Raw genomic sequence first — 24,741 nt, 5'->3', positions numbered from 1 at the left:
ATGCGCCTTGTAAATACAGAAAGAAAACTGCTTTTATAAAATTAACCAGTCTTGTCTTATATGTAATGATTCTGAAAATATGCACTTTTATATTTGCCTGTTACTTTAACAAAGCTGCTTTTCTACAACAATACATATAAACGCTGAGTGATGATTTAACCCACTAACCCAGCAGTTAGAGCCACGCTGTTCACCTCTTTTAGCCTGCCCAAACCTACACCCATGTGTCAGTACCACTTTAAATCCTTTCCCTCTCTGTTTATGTTAGCATGTCAGAAAGCCACACTAGACATTTCCACACTCTAATAAACTGGAGTTTTATTAGTGGGAGTCAGTGAATGATGTGAGCAGTCGTGAGGCTGTCTCCATGGTTACAGACCACAGAGATCCCTGTCGGGCAGCTGGCAGACCGTTGGCTGTTCGGTGACCAATGTCGGCTGATGGGAAAATGGGGAAGAGGCTGGATACCAACCACAAATTAACAAAGCATGCTAATACCTTCTCAGACATGGGAAGATACTTGCTCGGATAGTCTCATTTTGGAGCTGGCATTAAGTTTTGAATCTAGCCTTGCACAGTGACTAATTGAATCAGTAGGCCTACTTTTGGGTATTTAAAAACAGAGGTTCCCAGCCTTCTATTGACAGTTTCATTGTGGATACAATAATAACACAAATAAGCCTTGATACCTGATAGGAATGAAACATAACTGTATTTACTCTGTATTTTATTGTGGTTATTTACCTAATTAAAAAATACAGATAAGACGTCCCAGCAACACTCAGATAATGGCCTTTCAAAGATTTCTCGTACTGCTGAATGCTGATACGTAGTGATGACTGGCTACTTTGCATACCTACTTTATTTCAAAATCATTGCATTGCTGCAGGGTTATGATTGGGAACCTCTGATTTAAACATTAGGTCCTTAGCACACCTGAATCTTAAGTGAGGAAGAAGAGGACCATTTAGTCTACGAACAAACGCACACGCTGTCTCTTACTTATAAATAGACAATCTAATAAGGACATGCATACATTTTACAGCTTCTATCAGGTGTCACAGCAGAATTTTCAAATTTACCACACTGCAGATATACTCCATAGTATGGGCATCAAAATAGATGAAACTGATCTCATTGGTATAGTTGAGTTGTAGATAAGATGATAGAAAAGGCTGGCCAAGAGCCAGAGAGCCCATTAGAAGAAGCAGAGGGAAGTGAGGTATTCATCCGCCGCTCTCAGTAAATCTGTTATATCATCCCTGATATAGTCCTCCTCCTACACTTCCTTCCTATTGAAGACACAATGACATGCAAATACACATTCTGGGTTTGATTTATTTCTGTCCTAAAATGTGCATACTATGTCCCAGCAAGAATCACTTCAAAAAACATTTTTAGCTCATGCAGTACCATCCTGTCTCTTGTTAATGCTTTGGGTTTGTTTTTTTTTGTTTTGTTTTGTTTTGCTTCTTTACTTGGTTGGCAAGCGCTGCTAAAAACAGATGTTGCTACTTTTAGATCAGTGGTATATTGAATTTATTTGGGATTGGTTTCTTATGTGTGTCAAAAGCTTAGCTAAATGTGAGCTGTTTACTGGCATTCTCAGCTTGTAATGAGGGACGTTTTACTGGACAAAGTGATGTATGTTGTGTTCCTTCCTCTTCAGCCGCCTGCTCCTCTCCACAAAGCCGTACTGAGGGGCTGTAGTGCTGACTTATGGCCACAGCAGGAGACTGCTCCGTCTTTTATGTCCCTTAGGACAGCATCAATATATCAAGCTTCCGCTGGCTCGTTTGATTTATGACAAGAAGTCACTTGAAGTTATTTGAATGAGGTAGACTTTGGTTTCATAGTAGCAAACATGGCCTGTGTGAATTTACATGTCTGAGTCTGTTAGGAGATTTTTTTTTAACACTGGTCAGCGTGGTTGTCATTTCCCTTTGGCTCCAGTCCTCTACAGTTCATAGGAGTCTCTTCATTGGTCCAAAAATGAGTGCAGATTTACTGTGCAAGAACCAGCATCATTTTCAAACCAAAGGGATCATTTAACAGTGTAAGCCAAAGTGTCAGCTCTAAAATATGACCTATAAGAATTTTTTTTTTGGTGAAAGCTGATATAAGCACTGATTTACAGCTTTGGCCTTGCTAACGATGGCCCTTAATGAGCAGCTCAAGCATCCACTTGTTTATGGAGCAGACTGACTGACAGGCCAACCGATGAAAAAATAAAGTAGTGAATGAGGAATTGGATCTGTCCCCTCTCTGCCATATCAGCAGAGCCCTAATGTAGTGGGGTGAACTTTGAAGTGCCCTAATGGTCTTCATGGTCCCTTAACCATGCAGGCTTCTATTAAGGGTGTCAGTGGAGCCTGGCTGGAGCAGCGTGACCTATTAGGTTTAATGAGTACTGTTCAGGGCACAGTGGGCTGCTCTTCTTCCTCTCTGCGAGTGTTTATTTATCTCATCTACCCACGTTTTAGACTGAAGGGGAGTGCAGAGGCAGGGGGAACGTCTCTTTAACTAGCACTCCGTTTTGTCGTTTAGGTTTCTGATTTTATCAGTCCTGAACCCCTAACTCAGTCTGTGTCAGCAAGATGTCTCACTGGGGTTATGATTGGTGCCTAAAAGTCTCAATTTGTTCTGTTTGAATATATTCTGATGATTTTTCATCAGCTATTAAATAATAAACCTGGTGATATTCTATATTTTTTCTTTTCAACTAATCCCAAGAAATGAGTCAAAGCGACAATGAATTGAGCCACACAGTTGCACTGAACCACATTTAGTCCCGTTTGAGTATGATTTACTAAAAATTAAATTGCTTAGCTGTTTTAGGAAATTACTTTGCCTTTTTAGAAAATTAGCTATATATTTGTGACAGTTTTTTAAAGATTAATGGCTTCAGTAGGACCAAATGGGTTTGGGGCTGAGTGCCACAGACAGACTTGGGAAGTGTTGAGAGACATTGTTGGCTTTGGTCTTTTCATGACATTTTTTAATAATAAGAAAAATATAGTGTCACTTTGTCCTTTAACAGTGTGTTGTAAGTGCACTGTAAAACTTTTTAATGTTTTGAAGAGTTCTATTATGATTATTATTAACATTTAGAGGACATAAAACAGGAATTGGCTTCAGTCTGATAAGTATTACATCTGACATGTTTAAGCCTGTATTGAAGCAGGTCCTCTTCTGTCCTGCCATTGCAGTCCTATTGATAATATCCAGTTCCTTGACTAGAGCTGGAGGCATTAGTGGGTGACAGCAAGCTTCTCATGAATGTCCCATTCTCGTGCGATCAGATCACTTCAGTTAAACTCTTGCACAACTATGGAAAAGACAGCAATTGTTGCTGGGAGCAAGCAGAATTGGGAGAGCTCCAACATTCTTTGCAGGGCAAAGACCACAGTGATGGCAAGATGTGAATTGGCACAGGTTGTTTTGTTTCTTTTTTTTCCTGGCCCTGCCTTCCCTTTGTCTTACGTGAGAATTGTCCTAAGTGGTTATGCCTTCTGTGGAATATCTTAAACAATAAAGAGGTGGATTGATCACAGACATAGTTTTTGTTGTGTAGGCACAGAGTTTCTGAAGCACTTATGAAAATATTTTTCTGAGGACTGTTTTGTTGCATGATTGAGCTTGTATTGCAAAAACAAAGAACATCTGTGTAAAATGATGCAGCATACTGTATTGCATGACAGCTTTCTCTTGCTCTGGCCATAGCTAGACTATCAGCCAAAGACCACCTGGAGGTATTTAAGGCCCATTCAAACTATTAGGCTTAACTTTGGGCCTAATGGCTTGGGCAGAGCATCCCATCTGGAAGCTGCTGATGCGGGAAAAAGAGTGGTATCACATATCTTCCACCTTCCACCACACACGCACACAATCTACTTTAGCTCCCAGCACAAATACAACGAAAATGGCACTCATCAGTGTGAGATCTCTATCCAGTAAGCTAAGACTTTCATTTTAAATGATTTTATTTCATCTGCAAACTTAGATTTAGTGTTTTTAACTGAATCTTGTTTGCAAACTACTTTTAAACTTGACGGTCTCCATCTGATCATATTTACCATCATCTATCAGCATCTATGGCAGAATTCCCAGAATTTTTTATCAGCTCGTTTTCAATTATGACAGAGTATCTTTATCCATATTGATGACTCCACTAAAGTTCATGCTACTGAATTTTTAAACATCGCTATTTCTTTTAACTTTAAACAGTATGTGTGTAGAGAAACACATAACCATAGTCATTGGTACAGTGTACCTTGTGTTTAACCTGGATGTAAAAATATCCTCTGTGGAATTACTGGATATGACTGTATTCAATCACAAATGTCAAGTTTTTAACTGTGACTCACCAGTTATTAATACTGTGCCAGCCCGCTCCTCGTGCACTCGCATCTTTAATGAGCGAAGCATCTTAAAGTTCTGTGCATTGTTTGATAGTCAAAGCCTACACCTGTCTGAATATTCCCACACCAATGAACTGGCTAGCTGTTTCAATTTTTCAATCTGCTTGTCTTCACTAAATATTATTGCACCTCTTAAATTTAGCTTTAAGTCCTCAGAAAGAAAGCAGTCTTGGATAAATGACAATATTCGCAGCTGTAAAAGGGAATGTAGGAAAGCACAGATGGAAAAAAATTCAGTCTCCAAGTACATTACAATATTATGAAGGAGTTATTATTACACTTTAACAATACGGTTAAGGATGTGAGAACACACTATTTTTCAGAACTTATTTCTGCCCATTAACATAACCCTAGATTTTTATTTAAGACTGTGTATCAGTTGGTAAATCCTTGTGCCCCAGCTGAAGGGGATGCTGACTGAAATGTATTTATCTTATTTTACTGATAAAATTGAGTCAATTAGAGCCTCTATTACCCCCAGTGCCTCTTACTCTGATGTCCTTCACCCACAACAAGATAGTTTGAACCAGTTTTATCCCATTACCTTGACTGAACTTTTTCAAACAGTATTATATATGAGAGTGTCTTCCAGCCCTGTTGACGTAATACCAACAAAGTTTTTACTAAAAGTAATGAAATCTGTCTGTCTATCCCTGTTTGCTTTCTGTTTTTAACAGTTCCTTGTCTAATGGTTGTGTCCCTGATTATTTTAAAACTGCTTGTGTGCACCCACTGTTAAAAAAAAACCTTGGCTGGATCCTTCCCTCCTTCAAAACAATAGAGAAATTTCCAAGTCCGTACCTTTTGTATTAAAATTTTTTTGAAAAACTAGTGTCCAAGCAAAAATAGTGTCCTCTGCACTGGAAAATAACATTTTTGAAAAGTTTAAATCTGGTTTCTGGAAGTATCACAGCACTGAGACTGCCCTGCTTAAGGTTACCAACGACTTTTTAATGACTGCTGATGATGGCTCAGTCCTTGCACTCCTGGACTTTGGCGTAGCCTTCGACACATTCAATCACAGCATCTTGTTGACATGATTGCATCATTTCTGTTTTAGCCTCTTTGCACTGGCTCTCAGTATGTTTTAGAATAGATTTTAAGATCTTACTGATTACTTTTAAGGCTCTTCATGGCCTCTCTCCCTGCTATATTTCTGACTTCTTATGTACCTCTACGTACTTTGAGATCCTCGGGCAGAGGTCTTTTACCTGTTCCAGACACCTTGCTGAAAACTAAAGGGGACAGAGCGTTTGCAGTCAGGGCTCCAAGACTCTGTAACGATCTGCCCAAGGAAATCAGTTCAGCTGAGTCTGTATTCTCTTTTAAGTCTCCTCTTAAAGGACCAGTACGTAGGATTTTGTGGCATCCAGCAGTGAGGTTGCAGATTGTAATCAACTAAATACCCCTCTCCTCACCCTCCCCTTCCAAGCGTGTAGGAAAACCTACGGTGGCCACGAAACTCACGAAAAATGCAAAAGGCCCTCTCTAGAGCCAGTGTTTGGTTTGTCCATTCTGAGCTACTGTAGAAACATGAGGATGCAACATGGCAGCCACCGTGGAGGTAAATGCTAGATTAGATGGCCAAAAGGAATGAACTTTCATTTCACTTTTTAAGATTAGTGTACAAATCTCGCAAGAGCTTCGCAAATTGTCCCTCTGGCCAATCTAATCTAGCACCAACTAGAGGAGGAACCACTCCCTATGTAGATATAAAGGGCCAATTCTAAACTAATGAAATCACGATGATTCTTATTTTCAGGTGATTATACACTAATGAAAACATACTTAGGAATTTTATATTCTATTTCTGCCAAAATCTTACACATTCCTTTAAACCATATTTTTATCCGAGAGCCTTTTCCTGATTTTACTTGAGTTTTTCTTTGAACTGTCTTTTGTCTTTGTCTTTATTCTTGATTTTTCCTACACTGAATTGGTTTTTATACACAAAAATATTTTTTAATATTTTCTTGTTGTCTGTTTTATTTTTGCTGCCTTTGTGAAGCACTTTGTAACGTGGAGTTTGAAAAGTTCTCAATAAATAAAGATTGTCATTATTATTACATGAAATATTTCTAGTATGTTCTTATGCATTTTGATTGTATTAAGCACTTTATTTCATTTCCTATCAGCATGTGAGTATTTGTGTATTTTCAGTGGTCTTATGCTGTATGTCATTGGTTAATGATTCGTAAGCATAGAAAGTTCATAGGTCAATTTTGCTTCCATGCACAGTGGAACAAAACAGTAGAGTTCTTGGCCTGTACACTTTTGCTACGATGAAGCAATGTGTTGCATGTTATAGATGTGAAAATTACATGTGACAGTGTAATATAATCTGCTCCATCAGGATTGTGTGGGTGGGCTTTGATCAGATTTGATTGACAACATGAGCAAACAAATCCCACAACTGTCATCAGAAATAGATTCAAATATTGCTAAATCCTGGTTGGTGTATAAAAATATGTGATCACTTTTTTTCCAGCTAAGCTCAGCCCACTTTACACCAGTGAGAACAGCACAAACAAAAACACAAATACAGAAATTTCTCATGTGAAAGTGTTTCAACTTTGGCAGGAAATAGTGTGATCACATACTGTAGGACCTCAGTAAGAGTAAGAAAATAATTTTAGAAAGCAGGTTTTCAGGGCCTGTAAACAAGAAACTACCTGCAGTCATTCAACCGTGTTGGAGATTCATTTATTTCATAAACACTTCAAAACCATCATCAACAGAAACAGCAAGTTACCTCTGTACAAACAAATGTCCAGCACCTTGAGCAGATCTCAGTGATTCTAGTCACGGTGCTAAATATGGATGGGTTTAGGAGATAGTTCTTGACTGTTGGGACACAAAACCACACGCCTCTGACTTTTGCAAAGAGACTACCGTCCCAGTAGAAGTAAAAAAAAAAAAACAACAACAACAACAAAAAAAAAAACAACTTCTCCAAACTGTAAGTGCAATAACTTATTGCAATGGCACATTATATAAATCACAATCAGAAGTAGAAATACTTGATTAATATACAAAAAGCAGCTTAAAGCCATAAGAAAATTAGAAAGCATTTTCAACTTCAGTAAAAGTCCAGAGCAACTCTTCAGAATAACACACAACATAATTTTACAATTCTTGGCAATATTACTGTAATACTTCATTGGTTTGTCTCTGGAGGTCCATTATTTGACAAATAAGCAAAACAAATGTACAAGCAAAAGAACAACATCATCTATATCATTCATATTCACACAATACAACGTTATAACCATGAATTTCAATTGCTTCATTTCAGTAGTATCAACATGGACGGAGCTGCAGAGGAGTGGAGCACTGAGGGAGGACCAGCGAGAAGACAAAGTACAATCCGCCTGACAAAGTAGGAATTCAGTCACACATGAAGTCATGCATACATTTATTTTGACCACATCCTGTTTTTATCTTCAAATTTGGATTATAATGTTGTTTTTTATTCCTCACATCCATCATAGTCTTTATTAATTCAAAATGTTTCTGCTGCACCGAATGGAGTCATGGCTCAATCATAGAGGCCTTCTTTGATAATTTATCATCAGCATGAACAGTCGTGTCAAAGTAAACATGTTTTCACCTAGTTTACTTGGAAAGGGCTCAATTTGAGGGCGATAACAATCTACAGTACCGGTCAAAACTTTTCACTGATGCTGTATTTTGTCACTGAAGAAATTTGGATCCAATTTTTAAATGTTTTTCCTTTCCATGTAAAAATGTACATATTTGTAATTCTTTCAATGATTTAAAAGGAGAAATTGTTTATGATACTAAACACTCAAACAGTAGAACTGTAATGAGAACTCATATGTTACAATGATCAACCAGCCACGAGGAGCAGACCCAGACTATCCTGCCTTCATCCACACAGGGGAAAGAAAAAGGATATGTAGCCCAGCGGGCGTCATAGAGAGATCAGCCAAAAGACTAATGAAGCCTGTCTCTAGCCTCAGCCTGTAGCCCAGCTCTGGTGACAAGCGTATTCCGGCGGGGTAACACACAGAGACACCCCTGCAATCACTGGACATACTCACCACATTCCTGCAGTCCAGCTCTAATGTCATCACATTACCTAAACATTACAAAATTCTCTTCAGGACAATTAGGGCCACTGATTTGGCCTGCAGTCTCTGGCATGTGACGGATTCTGTGAGCAAGTTTCAGATCCAGGAGTCATCTCTGCTGAGCCTGCGTCTAACAATGAACTGATTATTACAGCGTGTGTACAGTATGTCCTCACCATGTACGCTGTGATGTACTTTGGTGTTCGCAGGGTATGACTGCTCACTTTGATGCTAATTAAGTGTGTCTAGTCCTGTTGGTTGCTGATTGAAGCTGGCATGGTTAGTTGGTGTTGAAGGCTGCTGCTGTGCGTTGCTGCGCCTTGTCTGCCAGTGGAGAAAGTGTTTCCTGTAACCTGAGGCCTGGCCTAGCAGGGGAACCTGTGGAGGTAGCCCTGGGGGAGGAAATGACACGTTGGTTTGAAATTGCTGCCAATCCGATGGCTGCCCTCCTCCCACACTAAATTGGCACAGGCCATGTCTGCTCTCCCTCAATTAGACTCTGTTCACTTATTGCATTCAACCTTTGTCCTTCTTTGCAGGGACATAACTACCCACCGCAGGCTACAACAAAATTAATGTTTTCTTTTATAATCAATGATTATTTGCTTTGATGTACAGTTTGCACTGGAAAGTGACAGAAAAGAAACTCTCAGCATCTGAACTTGTTTTCACTGAATGGCCTTGTTTTTTTAAATTGCTTTTAAAATACAAATATTGTATGTTTAGAAATGTACTTGAACTGATTTGTACAGTATAAGAGACAAGTGGTAATCGCGTAAACAATGTGAGTGGGGCAGGATGGACAATATAAAAAAAAAATATGGTAAAGGAAGTAAATAATGTGAATCAAGCTTAAAATACACTAAAATATGATATGGCTGTATTTGGCACTGGATTCCTGTATTCTTTGTAAACCATATTTATGATATTGCTTAATTTACTGAAACCTAACACTATGATACCCAGTTTATTAGGGACTAAACCCCGTATTTCAATTAGACCTGAGAGATTAAGGAATCAAGAATGAACACAACGTCTAAGTAACATCTAAGTCCTCTGTATTTATCTAAGACCTCTGTATTTCTCTCACTTTCAGCATCTGCTGATTGTCACAGTCACAGTTGTTATCTTGGTTGTGTTGGCCGCTGTTATCTCCACAGTCTCTCCCTGTTCATTTGACCTGTGTTATCATTAGTGCTCTCAGGAAAACTCCCTCCTCCCCCACAGTGCTTGCTGATGGCTGCTCCAGAGAAGGGGCCATATGGGGGCAGGGTGGAACTGGGCGGGGACATCATGTAGCCCAAGAGATGGCTGCACTGTGTTCCTTGGCCTTCATACGCAGCGCAGCTATGCTGGAGGACTTGCGATCTGGATCAACATTGATATCATAGCCATTGATCCCCCCGCCCATTCCGGGTCCCCCAAAAAGGCTTCCCATATGTGTCTGTCCCATGTGGCTGCTCCCTGGGCTCGGCACACCCAGGAAGTCAGAGACGCCTCCATGACCGTGAGGGTGAGGGGGCATGCAGGAGGGGACAGAGTCACAAGGCACGACACAGCCCGGCACTGGAGATGCTCCACTGCTGCTCCCGATCCACGAAGGGTTCTGGATCTGAAGGAGAAGAGCAGGGGTGATGAGACGATAACAGACCTTTCCGATTAATTATTGATAATTCACCTCTCACAGCGAGACTCTGATACCTGTGCATAGTTCTCGGGCCGAGTAAGAAGAGGCAGCTCATAAGCAGTGGAGAAGTGTGTCCGGACCTGTTGCATCTGGCCAAAACGTTCTCTCTTCCTCCATTTGGCTCTGCGATTTTGGAACCACACCTACAAAGAAAACAATCCATAAGGAAAATATCTCTAAACTACAGACCAACCACTACCAAACAAAACCTGAATATCATTTTAAACATGGCTCTCATAGCTCTCACATCACCTGCAAGCCTCAGTACTGTTTTGCAGAAAACGAGGTCATCGTCTCCTCTCAGCAAGGCAAAGTAAAACTGAACCACATAAAATGAAGATAGTGAAGCAAATAAATTCTAGAGCACATGAAAGTCCAGGCCCAGGTTTTAAGACTTGACGTGTCTTTAAAGTGCTGTCCACACGGAGCTATTGATGTGAAAATGGTGAGTCTCCCCTGGTGCTGCACATTTCAGCTCCTCCCTTTGATACACGGGCGTCTGCCTCCCTTCATGCTGCCAGCGTCGACAGATCCACATCTGGGCCTGTAGCCATTCATAAATCACTCCAAGAAAGGTGCGCTCTCCCCCACATGTCAGCACAGTGGGATACAGTGGGGAATCCCTCTGCATAATCCATGAAACCAAAGTTCAACTTTTGACCAAGAGTGTATTTTTTTGTCTGTCTTTGAGATTATTAAGTATTGGATGCAATAGATGTAAGTTTTTCTTGGTAATTTCTCCTCATGAGACTGATAGACGCTACTTTGCAGAAAGGGTGTGTTTCCAGAACCTGCTGACAGACCAAGTGCAGGGTATTTAGCCCACTTCTCCTTAACTGTGGAAGGCACTGGTGGAAAGTAGGACCGAAGGGTGAGTGACAGAGTGTTATGAAAGAAAGAGCGTTTTAAGCAAAAAAAGTTGAGTTTGCAGCCTGAGAGAAATCCACTGAAGTCACTGTCAATGCTGTGCAATGTAGTAATCCAGGATACTCACATACTAGTATATTATATTCACACCCTGAAGAATGCATAAGTGACTCTAGCCCACTGACATAAAGGCCTTATATGTTTCAAACCTACCGTGAGTGCCTTGACCTGGATTTTTTTATGCCTTTTTTTTGTCATAATTCTTCCATTCTCCTTGATTATTATTGGGCCTACCTTCAATGAGCACCAGTGATTTGGAGGACACCAGTAGCACTCCTGTTACTTCTCTCTTTTACTATTATATTTCTGTCTACTCTGTACACATGACATCTATTACATGTCTGTTTTGGAAGAGAGATCCCACCTCTGTGGCTCTTCCTGCGGTTTCTTCCATTTCTTTTTTTACCAGCTGAGGCAAATATGTGATTTATATATAAAAACAGCAACATTATATTGATTATAGACATATAACCACCTCATAGATCATAGGCACCCCTTGGCGTGAGCCATTTCGTTTGTTTCAGTTACATGTTTAATTGTTACAGTCCTTTATAATTGGTTAAACATCAATTTGGACACAATACTGGCCTTTAAACTGTGTTATACATGTACAACAATCATTTTAGGTGGGGTAATGTCAGACTAAAAGCACTATCTGGCTATGAATTGTATATAACAATAAATTTAATATAGAAATTACTGATATTACCAATGTTCTTACCCTTTTAATGCTTTTTACATTTATTTTTAAAATCTTGGTAAGCCAATGGTACCCACCTCATTTATTTTTCTACATTTTCTCCTTTGCTAACCACACATCTCTGCATTCCTCAATATATAATCAGTTGTAACTTTTGCAGATCTTTTTTCTACAAAATTTTCTCACATCTCCATTCAAGAGAATAGAAAAGCAAAAGAGATGCTGGGAGTCTCCACATGTTTATCTGTATCTATTTGTTGGTTGTCTGAATCTTATCCTCCCAAGAGGGTAGGGGAAACTTCTTCAAAGAGAAAGGGGGAGCGATCCCGCTTCGACACAGGGGTTTGAACTTGGATTGTGGGTTGATTCCCAGCCCAATCAGCTTGTGGTTTTCACAGTCCCTGACATGCAATTTCCCCTCAGTCAACCTCTTCAAATCCCCCCTCTTGACTCTCTCTCACCATTTCTCTCTGTCAATTCAAACACGGCACAATTCAATGACAAAAAATGAGAAGGGTCGCACAGAGATGTGAACTTCACAAAAGCAGTATGTATGATATATTAATCAACCACTGACTTTGTGTTAAGGGGAAGGAGTGGATATTTATCAAATGAGATAACCAAGTGTCCCAAAGTGCATTCATTTTTCCAGTCACTGAGTAGACCACTAGCGGTTTCATTTTCAAAAGAGGGACCATATATGGCTTCCTGTAGCTGTTGCCTATGTTTTTGCGAGCTGACATAAAGAAATGTCGTCTGGCTCCAACATTCCTCAGGTCAGCTGGCGAGATTAGAGGACAGCTCACCCTTGCAAAGTGGTAAGCTGATATCTGAGGTTGTGGCTGAACCCCAATGTCAAGGTGAGGGGTTGCTGCCCTTTGAATTATATCATATGTTTGCAGGAGGGCTTGGAGTCTATTATGTTCCCCCGGAGGATTTGAGGTCTATTATTGTTGAAGGTTCGTCATGTCTTTCCTTTGGTTGTTCTGGGTTATCCAAGCTCATAACATCACAGGTCTCCAAATATAAGCTACAACACAAAGGGCCCTGATTGGATTGATAAGCATAAAGCTCACTCATGGTATAGTTTTGGCTTCTAGAAAGTTATGACACAGTTTGATTTGTCTGATGTGGTGTATTTCAGAGCTCAATATTCACTCACCAAATACAATGCTTTATCAGTTTTTAATCTTAATTGTAATGGATCAAGATAACTCAACTTTACTCCTTTACTCATTTAATCTCTTTGTCGTACTCCCACCTCACTGTTGAAGCTCTCCTCTCTCCTGCTCCCGCCCCTTCTCTCCTCCCTCCTCCTCTTTTAAGTCAGAGAGGGGAAGTGGGGATATTGGAAAGTGAGATGGGAGAATGTTCAAACTGGAGCTTGTTTTCATTTCATGTTTAATTTCCTGACGCCTAAGCCCTTGGCTTTCCGCAGCTAACCCCTCTGACCTTTCGGAGGCGTGCAGACGAGAGCAGCGGACCAGGCATACGCATACACACACACACAGGATACACACGCATTTACATACCATTTCATATACAGATTTCAAAGTCTGTCACTGACGAATGTGTTCTTTTAATCTGGACGCTCTCACACACTCACTGGGACCTTTTTATAAACAAGCAAACAATGTCTGAGCACATATATACCCCCTTGTCTCGGTTTCTGGGTACTGAGTGTGTCATGTTTCACAGAGAGTTTGCTCTACGTAGCTTTGCCTTTGAACGGCAGTAGGAATGAGACCCAAGCCAAATAGTTTGGCAGAGAGATCATTTGGGGAACATTATGAAGTCAGATGTGTCCTTTGCTGCTCCGTGTCTCCTATTCCCCAACTTATAAACTCCTAAGTTTTTTTAGAAGGGAGTCTAGTGGTGTGCACATGCAGAAAGCCAATTAACACGAAGAATTTTTATAATTTGTCATAATGAACAACAGTGACCCGTCCTGTATATAATACCCAAAAGGATGATATTTACCAACTGCAAACACTTACTACTCTTGTTTATTTTATCCAGCAGACATCTGCAAGGAAGGTGGCTCAGAGCTCTTGGAGCTCAAAGTGCTTGGCGGTGATACAGTAATTGCTAAAGACGTTGACAGCAAAAGGCAGCTTACAGAGCCATTAAAGAGCTTTATTTATGCTCCAGAGCCAGCAGGCAGAGAGAGGAAGAGGGAGAGAGGGAGGGCAGAGTGCACAACTCCAAAAGCAGCTTTGAAGTCCAGGCGTCTCACCTCATCTCTGTCATCCAGGACCACTGCGATTGATAGAGTGCCTCAGCAGTCACTCACACACAGCCTCCTCCTCCATAAAACGTAGGCAGTATGGTGAAGTTCAAGTCTGAGGTTTGGAGCTAATTGTACTAAATAAACTGGTGGCAGCAGAAGTCACAGATGTGATTATAGAAGACTGCAGCCGAATTTATGAAGACATTCATCATCAAACTGAGGATGAAACTGTAGGACCTTGACATTGGCATTTTGGCAGAAAACATCTGTACTCTGGATTTCAGTGCCTGTTGTTTTGGAGATGAAAAGGATTCTACGATCGCTTGCCAAGCTTCAAGTGCCCCTTGGTATTCAACAATTGGATATCCCTGGACTTTGTCTTGATGGACCTTGAAACTGTGGGATTTAGTCTTGATTGCGTGCATATTTAGGGTCTGATTTTAGAACTACGGGTCAAACCTCACAGTGACTCAACAGAGTCTGTTGTGTGCCTGTCAGATGAGGAAGTTAATTATATTCATCTGGGGAATAGATGGGTCTGTGTGAATGCAACATGAATGTACTTATTTTACTGTACCACCACAAGGACCAGGCCAGGCTCTCTGTCCCTGACTATGTCTTGGACTACACGTGGAAATTGAAACTGGCATCTCAAAGTGTTTTTTATATCCTTGCCAAATAACTTTGATGGCTTTTCTTTTTTCCATGTGTTTTCCCTCCCTGCCTCTGGAGTTGTGCGGTGAAGCAGTTTGAACATGGTAGTGCAGGGGAGAAACCCTTGACCTCTGACCTTCTTGCAGAGTCTGCAGCATGTAAGAGCTAAGAGCAGAGTATTCCCTCAGTCCCACCCATCCCTCTCTGATCTAAAACTGGCAGGCAGAAAGAGAGATGGAGAACAATAGGCCTTGCTGTCTGCTGTTCCGAACAATCTTTGTCAACATGCCAGTCTTAACTCTCCCAGCCCTTTCTGTCAGTTCCCCGAGTGATTATTAGCATGCAAACATGGATGACTGCATTCATACAGCACAGCCCAAAACTCGTGGCAGGGCACAGAAAAGAATTTTTTTGCATGTAATCTGGTGTTCCTCACCTGTACACGAGCCTCTGTCAGGTCTGTCCTCAGTGCCAGCTGCTCGCGGGCATAAACATCTGGGTAGTGTGTCTTCTGGAAAACTTTCTCCAGCTCCTCCAGCTGGTAACTGGTGAACGTGGTGCGATTGCGTCTCTTCTTGCCCTTGTTGCTCTCAGCCTCGCTTTTGTCTAGAGGGCTGGAAAGGTCTGAACCCGGCCGCTCACTCTGCCCCTTCACGCCAGGCTCCTTTAGGTTCAGGTAGCTACCTTCCATCCCGGGAGGGTCGACACTTGAGGGCAACTCAGATTCTGTCAGGCCACTGTTGTCTTTTCCTGCATGGATGAGATTAAAAAAGAGATAGAAAGAAGAGTGGAAAGTTACGATTAATTCTGCTTTATTCTTTTAGTTCTGTGGGTTGATGGCACTGCTCAAAAATCTCATAAAACATGCTGGGGATTTTAAAGTTTAGATTTTACACTATGGTTCTAATGAAATAAATTTGAGCGACTTTGGTTTCGGTTGAAATGAGCCGTTCCTACAATTGTTATAAGAAGCATGAAGAATCAAAAAGCCTTTCTCAATTTATTTAACTGTGGCTTTACAAATAATACAAATCATATTCTCGCAAACAAGCTATTTTAACCAACTTTCTGACCAACTTAGGACTGAATAAAAAGGGCCACATGTTGTCAATAATAGTCCTATAATTATAGTTACTACTGAAATATTTAGCAGAGCAATACTTTCTTTAAAATGTGTGTTGCACTTGGTGAATGTGGCTGGATAAAACCATGGTGCCTCACATTCAAGCCAGCCAGCGCGTCTGCTCATCATCATGTTACAACATCCACACGAAATGACATTTACTTTAAGCTTACATCACCTCTGTAATGTTTTATTTTAAGGTTCAAAGGCCTTGTCTGTATGCAGCACGTCTAAAAGTTACAGAGAAGAAATGTCTCTTTCTGTTTGAAAGGTATGTCACTACACATTGGCGTGACCTGTGACACAACCCTCGAAGCTCTCTCCGCAGTCAACGCTGCACTCTCCCTCACATCTCTCAATCACGCCACCTGAAACCCGAGCCACGCAAAACCTGCTCCATCTCGAGCCGTGTATGGTGGGCCTTGTGTACGTGGGGCGACCACGCTTACCCCACAGCCTTGCCTCACAGATGTAAACAACATTGTGTTTGTCACCTTCAATTTCGCGAGCCTCCATTTTGTGACAGACCTGGCTCTGTTCCTGTCAGCGCTTGCTAGCTTTTTTGTTTCCTTTTAGGAGATGAAGAAAGCTGTCCCTTCTCCTTCAATAAACAAACAGCTGTATGAATAAATAAGCTGAAGGGCTCTGGTTGCGGGCCAGTGAGAACAGTGTGCTCTGTCAGCCTCTCTGTTTGCCTTTCCTGCGCATGGGCACGGGGAGCGCCTGGTCTTGACTGTATTGGTCCAAAACCGGCACATAATGGTCTCCTCCATATAAACAGACTTGTGAGTCTTGTGCAACACAAGTGTAACTTTAGTCCAAAAACATTTGTCCCCCAGTTCGGTCAAGTTTACGATGATTAACTTAATAGTTATGTATACTTATGTGAGTGCATTTTCCTTATGTGTGAGCATTTTCTGTCACTTTGCATTTCGTTTAGGAGTAACAACCTCCTGTCGTTCTTAGAAACTCAGTAAATGGGGGAAAGAGAGTTGACACCTTGTGGCTAAGATGACTGAATAGTTTTAGAATGATGAAGCTAGGCGGTGGCTGTCTGCAACATGCATGTTTGTTTTCATGGATTAGTATGCCTTTGGCTAGAGTGTCCCACAATGAGATGTCAATAGTCATCCCTCCAAACTGAAGCAGCCCTCCCCTGCTCTCTAGCTCAGACTTGCCCCGACCGAGACGCTAATGGAACAACACAGCTCGCCCAGCTGGAGTTCATGACCTCATATCGCTGTGGCCCACCTGTCAGACCCTCTTACAGTCTCCACGCAGGCAGATGTTCTGACATCACCAACCCCTGCTTTGGCCTCTTATTCTAAAGCTCTGTGCAGTAATTTCATTCTACCCCTGGGCAGGAGCATGGCTGCAATGTTAAGAAGTAAGACAGCTCAACTCCGGGTTCCTGCTTGGCATTTGCATCTGTGAGAGAAAATACAATTATGCCCCTGAGCAAGGCATATATCCTGTGAGGCAAAGGGTACAGCTGGGCGCACAGATGAGGGATGGGAAGATGGAGGGATGGCGGCTAGAAATGTTGTAATGTGTTACTCAGCTGTATACAGACATCACCAACATTTACACTAAAATCTGCACTCTACCTTAATCAACATCATTCTCTCCGTCTCGTACTCCAAACTGATCTCTCTTTTCTTTGTCACGCTAATGTTAACCACACACAATCCTTTGCCACAAACATCTTCCAGTATTCCCGCATGCTGAGCTGTATTTTCTGCACGCTGTTCTTGAGAACACAGCCATCACACACTGCTTTCTTTTGGGAGCCAAGATTCCACTGCATTGGCTCCAGTTTCTTTGGCATTCAGAGGAATGTGTTTTTTGACTGTTGTTCTCCCTTCAGTATTCATCAACGTATATAAATGCAGGGGAATATCACTGGCTGATCCTGTAATTTGCCAGAGTTATTCTGTGACAAGCTACAGACCTCTTCAGTTAGCCGAGGTCAGATGTTTACTAGGGTCAGCAATTTAATCACTGCTGAAAACAGAGAGAAAACATCAAAGTGTAATTTAACTGGTTGTAAAGCAACATGGCACCCTCTCAGTTTTTATGGAATGGGACGGGGAGGGTCAAGTGAAGCCAAATAAAAGAAACACTATAAATTAGTAACCTGGGGAAGGGTTAATGACCAAACACTAAATGGGGAAGGGAATGCTTTTAAACAGAGTGCTTTAAAATGTTCTCCCAAAACACTCAAAGCTGACAGCAATCTGCCACAATGGGTCTCCACTTATCACACCTTATATGGACCAAATAAAGTCAAATATTCCATTAGTTTTGGTCACCAACAGGTGACTATTAATTTTACATGCACTGTTGATTCACAGACATGCTTTGGGCTGGATTATTTTTCCGCAGCACAGTCTAAGACTTGATGTTGACTGTTGTTTCCTCAGTGGAAGGGAGGCTCCCAGATGTTCCTGAGGAGAGATCTATGCCAGCGGCTCACGCAGGAATGCATATTCCCTGGGAAACTAAAATCTTTCTGTTCAGCCTCAGCTCCTGATAAATTGACACGATCATGACCTCACTACTGTCATAATACCTTGGGCCGTGGCTGTCACTGCCTTTTATCAAAGTGCACAGAAATAGCTTTTTTGAAATGTAGTTATTGAGGAAGTATGCACATTTTCTTCCAAACTTGATAAAATTGTTTTTAGGTAAAACTTTTCATTTTAAAAAGGACTCTTGTAGTGTTCGCAGTTAAATGTGTATATCAAAATTAAAAGTACATGCTTAACCTAATATATCAGTGCAGAGAACCACTCCATCGTCAAAGCATTAACCTCAAAAATGAAAGAGCATAAGACTTTCTCTGATCGTTTGCTGGTTTATCTTTTTAATGCTGTGATTGTGTGTGTTTATAATCAATGTTACAAGTCAGTTCCGGTTTTGAGCATTTGCGTTCAAATAACAAGATTTTAAATGTGCTTATAAATTATGTAATCAATAATGACCTCTAACTAGCTTCTTCCTGTCTTCCAGTAGACTGAAATTAATTCCACTTCTACATATGAATCATGCTGGAATCACGTTTTTCAATAAGTATTTTTTCCTTTTTTGTAATCTTAAAGAAGCATAAAGAAGGTTTGTGCTGCAGCCAGTGTCAAGCCAGTTATGATCTGGATTACTTCCCACCCCTGGCTTTATTAAGTAATATATCAAAATAAGAAAAATATTCCTTTGCTGAAAGCAATCTGAGCAGAGAAAAATGACTGCTGTTAATCATGAACCAAAAAAGAAAAATCATGCCTTTGCTTTGTCCAGTAGTTTCCATCATTAGTCTGTCATAGTTGGCTTTTGAGTTGTCATTTTTCTGACTTCTAAGCGTATAAGCCTTTTATCCCTTTTTTGGACCATATCATAGTATTGTGTAGCCAAATGTGTGTAGTATTCAAGAACTCTTGAATCAGAGATTAGATTTACCTTATCGTCCATACTGTAGATAAGAATCAAGGAAGTAAATATAAGGAGTCAGCACCAACCTCACAATCAAAGGCACAGATCCAAATGTGTGCCAGCTGGTTAAAGTTTCCAAATCATTTCATTATTCTGTCCAGCGTGCAGATCATAGGTAGGCAGTGGAGGTTTACCTTCCCCTGCAAGCGAGGTGACTGAAAGTAAAGGCCAAAGCATGCTGCCTCTCTTACATAGCTCTGTAGAAATCTGCACAACAGCGGGACGGTGCAGGAGCAGAAAAAGACATTTACAAAAATAACTTTCTCATCAAACACAAGTTCTCTGTCCTCAGAGTTACATGAATGTTTAATCTGTCTCTTCATTTCATTGCAGGCAGGTTGCTGCTGCTTTACCTCCTGGATTTATAGAAGCTATTACATTTTAACAAGTCAGGAATTCATCCTTTCAAGCGTGCTCATTTTATATTCTAATTTATTCTGGTTCACAGACACATGTCGGCATGATCACAGGTGTCACTCTGGCATTTGCTTATTGTTCACATCGACACAATGTGTTAGTCATCAGCACATGCATATCCTGTGACATCACTTCCCCGAGCCTTTTAACATGTACTTAGCGTACTATATTTTGACAGGATGCTTTTAAAATGCTGCCAGAAGTTTTTGAGGTCTTGTTTTGGTTTTCATGCGCTGAGAAAAATGTTTTAAATTTCACAGGATGCTTCAATAACCCACTGAAAGGGAAGGAGGGGTTGTTTGAAAGTACAAAGACTGAAACATTGACTAAGCTTTATTCTATAAATGTGTGATTTTCTTTAAACAGTTATTTTGTGAAAAGACAAAAAGGATGAGGCACAATCAGCCCTTAGTAATTACCAGTGTTCCCACAAACACTACGTTATGTATCAGCAATGCAGGATGCAACCTCAGTATCAACCACAGGCCTATAAACACAATCTCCACTCTACAGATTTAGCTTAAGCTCCTATTGCATTCTCTCACATTTATAATACAATTGTGGGAATATTTTCATCGTGAGTTTGTGATTCTAAAAGTTTACGGTCTCTCTATTGTACCAATCTGCTTGTATCAAACGAAAAAACTGAAATTAGTTTAAATAACCGAATCAAAAAATATATATGCAATACAACTCATAGCCATAGAGTTCAGTAAAGTACGTGCATGTAAACAGTCATTCCCACATGTGTGCTGCTTTCCCAGAAACTCTTCTCATTTCTCCCGAGTCTCTCAAATCATTACTCAACCTCTATGTCCATTTCTGACTGCTTGCTTATTTGTACAAGGTATTGTTGAGACGGGGTTATGTAAACCAGTCCCACTTTGTCATCTCAGGGACTCTTTGGAGATCTGGTGTTTGGGGAGTATGAATAATAACTATAGGAGCCAGTAATGCACATCTGCCTTAGATTAATGCAGACCTCTCCTGCAGTGCTGACCTGCATTCCTCAGCACTCGATCAGCTCCGGGGGTTTTATTTCATTCATTGCTGTGTGAGCAGGTAGACGGCTCCATCCCTGTCCCTCGCTGTGGGACCGTCTCACTGATTAACAGCCACTTATGGGAAGAAACCGCCAACCTGAGCCACTGCTGTGTAGAAATATGGTGATTCACTCCAAAGATAATGTTGAGTTTTTAATTAACATTTGGTTTGAGACTAAGTATGATTTTTATCCAAACAAAACAATGTAAGCCTTGGAAAACACCATCCTTTAGAGATTAAACAGTAAAAAATGTTTGAGCATATTTGAATATGAATTTTAAAATCTGATTCAAGCTCTTAAATTTTTATAATCTTGCACATGTTGGGTCATACCAAGCGGCATTGCAATACAATTATTAATTGAATGAATTACAGAAATAATGCCAACATGTTTGGAGGTGTCGTCAGTTCAATATGTGAATATAAGGTGTGAATATCATGCAACTTATTCCAAAAATATTTCACATGATCATACTTAATTTCAACAGAGTCTACACAGGAGATGTACATATTTGCTTCACTTTTATCTCAGTGTGTTATTATAATATAAATATTAAAATTTTGTGCATTTTTTTCCTCCTTTTTGTGTGTATGTGTGTATACAAACACTGTTGTATGTAACATCCTCATAATGACACAAACACAAAATGTTGGGTTGCCATGTAAACAATATTACAGTTGTAGCCGAAATTGCCACACAGAAACCTCCCTTTGGGTATGAGACGATTTTTGTCACCATAATGGAGATAAAGCATCAGCATTGAGCAATATATCTCCCATTGAGGACCACACATAACAACACAAGCCTGTTGACGCCTGAGGCTTTGGCACGAGCCCAAAGTATCCTCCCCAGAGCCATGATGCCTTCATCTGGCTGCAACATTTTCAATAATAACATTGCAGAGCTCTTCTCAAGGGAGGCATGTTGCATTTAATGATGGTGTTTAAATGGTTCTGTCAATGCACTTGCCAAATCAATTCACTTCAATGAAGGGGTGCTCTAATCTGGTTGGAGGCAATACTCTCAAACTCGAGGAGAAGTGACAGTTCAGCCTGAAATAAAAAGTGACTCCAGTCAGAAAAATAGATTACTTTGCACTTTATGGATGTATTTTGGCAAAGTGTGGTACTGGCTACTGCGCAAAAAAAATAGTTACACTGCAGTCCGAGTTGTATTTGGACAGTTCAATTTTAATTGTCACACCTAATGCATAAATTTATTAAGCTCTTGGTGTATTTCAATTGATTTGCTACTGTCTATCCTCTATTTTCTAAACTTCTTCTATTTTCCAGCGCCGATTTAAATGTATATTTAAAGTTTAGGTGGATCAACACGCGTCAAAATTCAGCCATGATAATAACACATGTTTTCTTCTGTGACATCAGCGCCATGATAAACATCTGGATTGGAAATATAAAGGCGCCAACGAGTCTATACACTGAGAGCTCACCCAAATATTAATTTTATATAATTTTTTAGAAGTAGATTGTAATTCTTATAGTAGGGTATATATTGCGCAATTGCACAAATTATATTATTAGCTATGGAGATTTGTACAGTTGATTAATACATTTAATGGATGTTATTTAACAGTTTGTTCTTGTGGATCTGTTGTCACACAGAAATCGTTTTGTCTGTTTAATGTTTAATGGGGTTTATTTTTATTTTAAAGCCCCACCTCTCATGAAATGAACATTAATTAGATTTTTTTCATCTTTAAATGGTTTTAAGATACATTTGTATTGCAACGAATTGGCGGAATACATTCTGTAAAGATGTAAAGCTTTCGTTTTAAATTAATGTTATTAATCGGGACGCCCATGTAGTCTCTTAAATAATTACATTTGGTATTGAATTGTCTACTAGCCTGTACAATGGCCTGTAAATCGTGAGATCTTAGATGTGAATTGCTTCTCGGAATAAAAAGTGGTTATACAGTGTGAATTTTATTTTCTACAACTCATAAAGTGGAATAGTTTCGCCAGCTGTCATTCAGTTATGTGTCATTAAATAATCACCTGCAACAAAAAAATGCAGTACAAGGGCTTGGTGAGTTAAACTGTTTTTAAAATAGTCCAGCTGAAAACTGACAATTTTCGCTTTTACCTGATTGCGCTTGAATTTTCTGTTTGTGCGTGTGCACCCGCGCAGGAGGCCTCGGTGACCTGTAGTTGATATTTAAACATTACAATAATTCATAATGCGCATTTCAGTGATTATCAGTGATTTAGAGGATTTCGCGTGTATACGCGTTTGCAGTTGTAGGCCAGTGAGACAAGTGACAGTGATGCTGCAGCGTCACTAGTGATGAAATTACACAAATAGTGATGTGGGAGTAGAAATGAGAAAACTAGGCCTATATTACCAGCAGTCTGTTAACATCATAAAGTCAATAGACCCCAAAAGGGCAAACATCCAGTCTTAAAATAACTTGATCACCTCTGAGTCTGAGCACGCATCCCTATAAATGGGATGAATTGTTAAATGTAATGCTTCAATTATATCTGACCTTGCAGGCTCACAGGGCAGCTCGCTGATATATACATTAAATCCAATCAGCTCCAAATTCACTACTATATAGTTACTTATTCTTTGCACCTTTTATTGGAATTTCTAAAGGTTTTGATTTATGCTAAATGATTCTTTTCCGTAGTTATAGCAACAATTACAAAAAGTCAGATTCTTCCCCTCATAGCTCACAGTTGCTCACATCAGATTGATAGAACTACTTCACCTTGTCACATCAAATATAACTTTATATTCAGTTACAGACGGTGGCTGAAGCGAATCGAGGTGTGTTTTATTTCCTTCTTGCTCTCTTGCTCGTAGATTAGTGACTTTCAGATGCTGCATTACACGACGACAATAACAGTTAATTCCCCTTATTTGCCTGCGAATATCTCCCCTCTGTCATGCATTTCCCGATATGTTTCTTCATATATGCATCTCTCATCTGCAACTCACCATAGCAGGGAATGAGCGTCCCGTTATGTCCGCTGTCCGGGTGCAGCTTGCTGCCTTCAGGCGGAGTTTTGCAGGTCGGTCGCTGCATGAAGAGCTGGTATTTGTTGAAGGTGCCCTCCTCAGCGCCATCCAGTGATTGGCACTCCGGCTGGAAAGGACTCCGGGACTTCTCTCCGTAACCCTGCCCTTTACCCGGAATGAATGTGGGGCTGTATTTGGTTTCAGTCGTCGGGAAAGTCCTGAACGGGTTCGTCTGGTGATCCCTACCTTGCGCAGTAGATGGGCTATAATATGAATCCATCGATGTCATATCGCAGTATGAGACGCACGTATCTGCGTTCATACCTAAAAAGTTATATTAAAAAAAAAATCCACACGGTTCTTCTTTCCCTCCCCTTCTCTAGACAGCTATTCTCCACAATTTCTCATGCACTGACAAACTCACACTGACGCACTCATACACACACACTCTCACACTGCCGCATCTGGGACTGGTTAAAAAATGAATCAGATGTTTTCCAGAGACTGCAGACTGAACAAATGCTAAAAGCCCCCTGAAGGTTTGTCGGGGTAAAGAGAAATGCTTCGCTCAAGCTGATGCCGCTTCAGCAGCCTACAGTTGTATCTGACACACAGCACTCCGACCTTCAGGCTCCACACACATCTGAAGTAGGCCCACACCGAGCTCAGCCTGCGCTATTATGCAGCCAATAGAAATGGGAGGTCAAGCTCAGAAGGGGGAAAGCTTTTTTGGTAAACACGCGGGAGACACAACACATGACATTAATGTAATTAGAGGATGAATGTAACAGCTTTGATTCCTGCAGTTGCAACCTTAGACCCTAACCTCTGACTTTTTCTCCGTTTTTCATTATATTAAACTTTAAAGCGTTTAAACAGCGTTGTCTCCATCTCTGTCAAAGTGAGCCAGACTTGGTTATTAATTGGTGTTTGTGAAAAAATGTATTTTTGTATTTTATTTGACTGCTACAT

General features: G+C 40.5%; 1 protein-coding gene and 1 long non-coding RNA gene across 5 annotated transcripts in view; one reads left to right on the top strand and one right to left on the bottom strand.

Moving 5' to 3' along the window:
- LOC137183227 (uncharacterized) overlaps positions 1–24,741 on the top strand; it is a 54,899-nt gene that overhangs the window by 6,470 nt on the left and 23,688 nt on the right. For 2 of the 4 annotated variants that reach the window (XR_010928429.1, XR_010928431.1), the window contains exon 3: positions 7,717–7,800. This is a non-coding gene — a long non-coding RNA (uncharacterized lncRNA). Of the gene's footprint in view, positions 1–7,716; positions 7,801–9,742; positions 9,821–18,259; positions 18,604–24,741 lie in introns of those variants that run through there. The other 2 variants (XR_010928430.1, XR_010928428.1) reach the window with 2 other exon arrangements.
- Positions 7,089–24,434, bottom strand: alx4b (ALX homeobox 4b). The gene is made up of 4 exons (XM_067590119.1): positions 23,749–24,434; positions 15,150–15,463; positions 10,217–10,345; positions 7,089–10,127 (listed from the first exon to the last, which is right to left on the bottom strand). The coding sequence occupies exons 1-4, from the start codon at positions 24,089–24,091 to the stop codon at positions 9,807–9,809; spliced, it is 1,107 nt and encodes a 368-aa protein (XP_067446220.1). The 5' UTR covers positions 24,092–24,434; the 3' UTR covers positions 7,089–9,806.

The sequence above is a fragment of the Thunnus thynnus genome, chromosome 5 (genome assembly GCF_963924715.1).
Source record: "Thunnus thynnus chromosome 5, fThuThy2.1, whole genome shotgun sequence".
NCBI classification, from domain to species: domain Eukaryota; kingdom Metazoa; phylum Chordata; class Actinopteri; order Scombriformes; family Scombridae; genus Thunnus; species Thunnus thynnus.
The sequence above is the reverse complement of the archived record's forward strand: the minus strand, read 5'-3'. Positions and strand labels throughout refer to the sequence as shown.

Excerpts from the sequence above, each read along its gene's own strand:
- alx4b (XM_067590119.1), bottom strand. The coding sequence starts at position 24,091 with ATGAACGCAGATACGTGCGTCTCATACTGCGATATGACATCGATGGAT. Across the intron at positions 15,464-23,748 it reads GACGCTCATTCCCTGCTATG|GAAAAGACAACAGTGGCCTG; the intron begins GTGAGTTGCAGA and ends TCATCCATGCAG. Across the intron at positions 10,346-15,149 it reads TGACAGAGGCTCGTGTACAG|GTGTGGTTCCAAAATCGCAG; the intron begins GTGAGGAACACC and ends TTTTCTTTGTAG.